We start from the raw sequence: 7,245 nt of genomic DNA on the forward strand, positions 1-7,245 counted from the left end.
TTGATTTTTTTTAAGTCTGCTGTGAAAGGTCCAGTGTGTAACATTTAGGAGGATCTATTGTCAGAAATGGAATATAATATTCATAAGTATGTTTTCACTAGTGGTATAATCACCTGAAAATAAGGATCATTGTGTTTTCGTTACCTTAGAATGAGCTGTTTTTATCTACAAACGGAGTGGGTCCTCTTCTATGGAGTCCACTATGTTAAACCACCATGTCTGTACAGTAGCTGAGAATGGACAGACCAAACACTGGCTCCAAATAGGCCCTTTTGCATTTTTCACGGGCCACCATAGTTTCTCTTACACACTTGGAAGCGGGGGGGGCAACATACAGTTGGTTGCAATCTGCAACTTCACCACTAGATGCCACTAAATCCTACACACTGGTCCTTTAAATGTGAATTAAACAAAACTTTTCCCTTTCCCTTTTCAAAAAGAAAATAAAACATCCTTCCTCTCACTAGAACTAGCATTAGCATAGGCGGTATGAGAAAAACAAATGAGCAATTTTTTTGTTAGATTAAGTAGTAAATTCTGTTCAGTTTCAGACACTGTTTATCAAATGCTTGATTAGTACATATCCAGGGCTGGAGATTATCTCACCTTCCCTCCAGGACACACCAGCCACAGTAGGGGTCGTGGGCCAGCACACAGGAGAGGCAGTCTGGGTGCTGCTGGCATTCAGCCACCGGCCTTTTCTGCAGCTGGAACCAGGACAACACAATCATGTTCAGTCGTGCAAACCATGCACACTAAGCTCCCAGAAATCTGATTAAACAGAATAGGTGGCCCACATATTCCAGTGGACAATGCAAAATGAAAATATGGTCATTAGAATAATCCTAACTACTGTTTGAATTACTGGAAGAGAGAATTGGAGCAGAAAACAAGAGTCTAAATTATTCCTCTTTAGCTTTTTTACCGCAACACAGGAAGGATGCGTCTAGAAAGAAAAGACTAAAATGAGGCTACAATAGAGCAATTACTGTATGTTGTGTCTCTGTGTGTGCATATACCATGTTATAAGTCATGATGAAGAGATTTTCTTCTTTCTGGTCCAGTATCAGGTCCGAACTGATAGCTGCGTTCTGCTGAATGGAGGAGATGGCGTACTCCTCCACCTCGCCGTTTGGTCCAAGGAACACCTGAAGAAATGTACACATACACATGAATGTTGTGATTATGTAAGACTGTCCTTCTGTTAAGCTTCATTTTAAATGAGAACATAAAAATAAGCAGGTTAATTAATTTTCCTTCTTGAAATTTTCATAACACTGTTATGGATGTAACCAAACAGGCTATAATAAGGATTTGATATTAAAATTAAATTAAACATATTATACAACAGAAATTTCCGGGAAAAGCTAGCAGGTGGGGGCTTGAGTTGGGGTTGTTTTTTTTTTTCCAAGGTCAAGAATGAATTTACCCTCTTTTGTTTACATCAAAATGCACTTTGTACATCCTTAAAACCTCACAAACAAATATCTTTCCTTCACCATTTTTAAACCAGCAGTCTTCTTCTTTATTGCATTTTGTTACAGCTGCCTATAGTCAGGGGGGTAGTGGGAAACATTGGCAGGAGTAGTATGTATTGCATCACATAATCATATTGTGCATGTGGTCATAAACTAACAAAATGGGGACCCATTCACAAACCACTGCTCCATAGAGCTACTAGAGGTCAGAAACTCACGTCCTAAAAGTGCCATAATGGCATCATATTAGCTACTGAGCATGCATGTCAATAGATTCGTCTCCATGAGTGCTGAGCTATCTCCATACACTGATGAAGACCATGTGATGAGGTGGAAAGCTTCAACAAAAAGCTAATAAGTGGATGTCAAGTTGAGTTGAAGAAGTAGTTCAACGGAACTCTTTTCTTCCTTGTCAAAACCTGTTATCTACACTACACAGAATTCAACTCAGCCACTGACAGTTCATTCTGAGATTAGCATGTGTTTATGCTAGTAGCCGTTAATGTAACCACTAAACTCAAGCAGAGATGAAGAACAGACTACAGAGGTCTGGTAAGATCATGTCTTCTAACTGCATGCGGTTCCAGAGCCGCAGGTTGCCTACCCCTGCCACAGGATGATGAGACAAAGGTTTGACAGCATGAGGAGACACATCCAGATAGTTAGTGCCAACACACAGTTTCAGTGCTCTGACATACAACCACAAAAAATAACATCAAAATGAAGAGGAAAAAGAAATATGTCCAGATTTCCAATCTTGCACCACAGGATGGTGAGACAAAGATGAGTCTGACAGCATGAAAAGACACATCTAGATATTCGGTGCCAACACACAACATTAGGAGGGCGTCTGTGAGCAGTCTCATATTGTGCTGGATGTTAAAAGTCTAGAGGTGCTGTAATGTGAGTTAATACGAAATGGCAGCCTGACCAACTGCTCCACATCAGCCTTTTGAGGCTATTTCCAGGAGCATGAACTTCAGCTTCATTCCATCTCATGTCATTATTCCACTGTAAGGGGAACTCTGCCGGAACAAAGACAGCAATCATTCTAATGGGAAAATCCAGCACAGGTCAGGTGGAAGTGTGGATTCCCCAATCTGGCCTGTGATGTGCCAGGACGCCCCCCTAAGGCTAATCCCATTTTCCAGGTATGTGGAGGATTTGAGGTCAGCTAGGCAGTGTGACTCTCTGATCCCACAGATCCTCAAAGACACACTGGCCAGGCTGTTATACCTGTCTGTCCAGACTACAATAACTTCCTGAAACTACACAAAAGAAGGGGAAACAGACAATTGACTAAATGACATCGCTTTCTTCAAACAAGTAAAAGAAGAGCAGAAGGGATGCACATCAGAGCCAGGACAAAATGTTAGCAAATTGAAAAAACAAATAACTCAATATATGTCAAATAAAATAGAAGACAAATACAGATGTGAAAGGAATAGTAGGGAATGTAAGAGTGAAAGTTAAACTGGAAGCTCTGAGTAACAGCCATTGCATGCTTGCGGCACAAAACCCCTCTTTCTTCCAGCATTACGCAATGAACTGACCTGAACAAAACAAACATTTAGAGATGGAATCCTCACCAGTCAGCACCTAAGTCTTCATGCAACAGTTTATGAGACTTGTGATGTTTCACCAATTAGAATTCCCTGAAAGTCACACAGGCTCCTGTGTCTCGAACACCAGCTTAACTTCATTTAGCTCCCTTGTTATTCCTAGTTACTGCAATTAGCCAATCACTGCACACCATGTCTATCTGCCAGGGGCCTGAGGTCACCAACAGTGGGAGGGGGTCGACGTATCGCAATCAAAACATAAGATTACATTTTCTTATCTAAATATACACAACAAAGAAGGAAATTCAAGGTAATATGATATGATCTTTTTGTATTGCTCACCCTTCCTTCAGGCAAAACATGTTTAAGCAAAACTTCATACTAGAAACTACTGAATGACAGACTCAATTTAAAACTTCTAGGTCCAGTGTGTAACATTTAGGAGGATCTACTGTCAGAAATGGAAAGGCCCAATCTACAGCCAATGTTTGGTTTGTCCGTTCTGGGCTATTATAAACAGGGCAGTTTAACATGGCTCATTCTAAGATAACGAAAAGACAATGATTTTCAGGTGATTGTACACTAAAGAGAACATACCTATGAATATTATATTCTATTTCTGACAATAAACGACATCCCTGAAAGACCTAATGAAAACCAGAGGAGTGGAGGCTGTTACAGCAGCACATTAATACTTGTGTTTTGGAATCACATATTCAGCTCTTACAATCATAAATGGCTGTAATTAGTCCACATACTTTTGGCCATATAGTTTATTTCATGCAATGTCAGCGGAGCTTTAGAACGTTGATGCAGGTGGCAGATAAAGATAAAGAATAAGAAGCAAAGTCTGCTCGCCAATCGAGGAACTACTGGACGGCATGCAGGAAGTTCCATGATTTATTGTGAGAACAAGACATAAACTCTAATCTAAAGAGGAGAGCTGCTTTAATCAGCTGGGAAAGAATCTGCTAAGTGTGTGAAGTGATAAAACAACAACAAGCAAAGAGTCCATTTCAAACTAAAACACAGACAGTGTCAGTGTCAAACAATGTTTAGTATATCAGCCCAGTTCAAAGCGGAGGTAAATAAATGATTCTGACTCATGTGCCGTCATGCCTCATAACTAGAAAATAGTTTTCTGCTTAATCTTAACAGATGAACTCAGACAACAATTAAAAAGTTAAAAGTATTTCATGTGCATAGTCGTTGCCCCATTACCCGGTGTTTTGGGTGGACAGGCAGGAATAGACCTTTTAATTGATCTATTGCACAGGACTGTGTGAACGATCTAGCAGGAAATGACACAAGACCAAACTGCACTTTGCCTTCTGTCTGTACATACCTTATAAAAGATGTCAACATAGGCATACTTGAAAAAACATTTATTACCCCCGCCAAGGAGATTATGTTTTGGGTGCCATTTGCAGGCTTTGTGTCTGTCAGCAGAAATATAGAAGAACTACTGGCCGATTTTTATGAAACTTGGTGGAAGTGTGTAGCATGGGCCAAGGAAGAAACCATTCATTGGAGGCCAATCTCCGATCACTGGGGCCAGATACAATGAATTTATGTTCGTTTAAATTTGTTTTGAAATTAAAGTCAGTTAGTTTCATTTTTTTCCATTGGAAATTTTTTGCCTCATTATTTTGGTTGATTTCACGTATATTGATTTTGTTCTTTGTGACAGTATTGATATGAGACAGATAATTCTTTGAAAAAAACAGGTTCCTCTGGCTCCTCCTAGTGCCCATAATGGCATTTACAAGAATCCACTGGGCCTGAACAAAAAAACAACCAATCAGAGCTGCGAAAGATGAGGATTGTGCGGTCTCATTCCCAGGTTGTCAAATACAGTTTGGAACCCTGGGAATGACGCTCAACAATCAACTACAGTCAAGCCACCAACCCAAAGGGTCTTTACACGTTTCTTGGCTCGGATTGGTTGTTTTCATCAAGGCCTGGTGGATTCTTGCAAATGCCATTAGAGGGGCTAAAATGAGCCAAAGGAACCTGTTTTTTCCCCAGTTTATCTGTCTTATGTATTACTGTCAGGAAATAGGGAAAGTTTCAGCAAATACAGCAAAAAATAAAATAATAATAAAAATAATTTTTATAAATGTTACTTACTGTAGGGTTAGGTGCAGTGACTAAACATACAACAAAACATAACAGCCACCTCAAACATCACTAGAAACAAATGCAGCACATATGTTAGAAAGTAATACAGGCTGTGATTTTTCCAGATTAGTCCGGAATTCCATATTTTTTAAATAATCGTAATTAAAGTGTGAATACAGATTTGTCTATCATAGAAGACTAGACTGTTGGCCTTGGCGGAGGTCTGTGCTTTCTGAGTGACTTTCTAGCTGACAACAATAAATAAAACAACAAAACTCCCAGTTTACCGATTTCACATAATTTCTTACATCGCTATGATTATGACAGCCACTATAGGGCATAGGCTTACTGTAAATGAATGAATAATTGCAAAAAAAAAACAGAGGAACAACTTGAACAACGCAGTGAGGAGGACAGACTGACAATGTGTCCATTAATGAGTGTGACATTGACTCTGACACTGTCTGCTGTTATGACCGATATCTCTACATAATTCTGAATGAGTGTCTCTGTTGGGAAGTGAATGTGTCTGCCAGCCAGCGATGACAGTGCACAAGCTCCGTTATCTTGGTCACCGTGATGTGCGGCTCAGGGTTAAGCTGGCTCTGTGTGACGTAACTGTGCAGAAATACGTTAATGGCTGTCATTGTGCTACTTCTGGTTGTGCAGGGGGCCTCAACCACAAGCCACCATTGAGAAAAGTAAAATGGCACAAAGGGCCGACTGTGCAGAGGAGAGCTCACGATCTGTAAACTCCTGATATGAAGGGGCCCCTGCAACCTCCCTGCTCCACTGACCCTCTTGCTTAATCCAGTGTTTCATGTTATCAATAATCTCAGTAAATATATAGAATAAATACCCTCTTCTTGTGATCAACAAGCCTAACCTGGTCCTAAATAGCTTTTATGTTTCCCAACAAACACACATGCTTAGCTGTTATGTTCTATTCAGTTACGTATGCCTGCTATGTCCTTTGCTTTCCTTTGATTTTCTGTCCACAACATCCAGACAATTCCATGTGTCTCCTTGCGTACCAAGCTTCCCCCTGACCTCGTTCTGAACCCACAGAGACACTGCCATACGTGACCCCGCCGTGATTCAACTGTGCCCTCTGCATTCAACCGCACCACCTCGGAAATCAAACAGCCCGTCGAGGACATCGCCCCTTCAGAGGAGCTTCACATGATCCGCCCATCTATCTGAGCACTCACAGAATGTTGAATGTGACTGAAAAGTACAGACATTTCTATTAAGGGCCCCCCAGTGGCAAGTCCACTTTTGTTCCTATAATTTGGGGTGGACCACATATTACAAACACCTTATAATTCAATGCAAATTCATCTGGATAACAGTAACACCTATGTGAGAATGCTGTTCATTGACTTCAGTTCAGCATTCAAAACCATCATCCCCTCCGGTTTGATCACCAAACTCAGCAACCTTGGCATCAACACCTCCCTCTGCAACTGGATACTGGACTTTCTAACCAACAGACCCCAATCTGTTCGGTTAGACAACCACACCTCCTCAACCTAACCCTGACCAAACCCGGTGTCCAACCAGGGCCCTGTGTGCTGAGCCCCTCCTCTACTCCCTCCTTCCACCCACTGAACTGGCAACACCGTGTACGCATGGTTCCAAAACCACAATTCAAATAGCCCAAGTTTGCGGACGACACAACGGTGATTGGCCTCATCAGTGACAACGATGAGTCGGACTACAGATGGGAGGTCCGGCACCTGGTGACCTGGCGCGCCAACAACAACCTGTCCATCAACTCCAAGAAGACCAAAGAGATCATTGTGGACTTAAAGAATGGCGGCACAGACACCCCCATCCGTATTAACGGAACAGCGGTTGAGCGTGTCCCCAACTTCAGGTTTCTGGGTGTCCAGATCTCTGAGGACCTCTCTTGGACCCTGAACACCTCAACCCTGTTCACCAGCATCTCTTCTTCTTGAAGAAACTCAAGAAGGCCCACCTGTCTCCTCAGATCCTGGTGAACTTCTACCGCTGCACCATCGAGAGCATCAATCAAATCAAATTCAAGAATCAAATTCAACACCTTATAATTCAATGCAAAT

The 7,245-nt window shown here is 41.5% G+C and overlaps 1 protein-coding gene across 1 annotated transcript in view; it reads right to left on the minus strand.

Annotated features, from left to right (window-relative positions):
* The window catches only part of plxnb1b (plexin b1b), a 75,143-nt gene that overhangs the window by 23,801 nt on the left and 44,097 nt on the right, over positions 1 to 7,245 (minus strand). Inside the window, exons 7-8 of the mRNA XM_035661646.1 lie at positions 1,020 to 1,148; positions 607 to 707 (exon numbers count right to left, since the gene is read on the minus strand). Coding sequence (XP_035517539.1) covers positions 607 to 707; positions 1,020 to 1,148 — 230 coding nt within the window. The remainder of the gene's footprint in view (positions 1 to 606; positions 708 to 1,019; positions 1,149 to 7,245) is intronic.

This window comes from Morone saxatilis, unplaced genomic scaffold (assembly GCF_004916995.1).
Source record: "Morone saxatilis isolate NCDOM2014 unplaced genomic scaffold, NCSU_SB_2.0 Contig18, whole genome shotgun sequence".
NCBI lineage: Eukaryota > Metazoa > Chordata > Actinopteri > Moronidae > Morone > Morone saxatilis.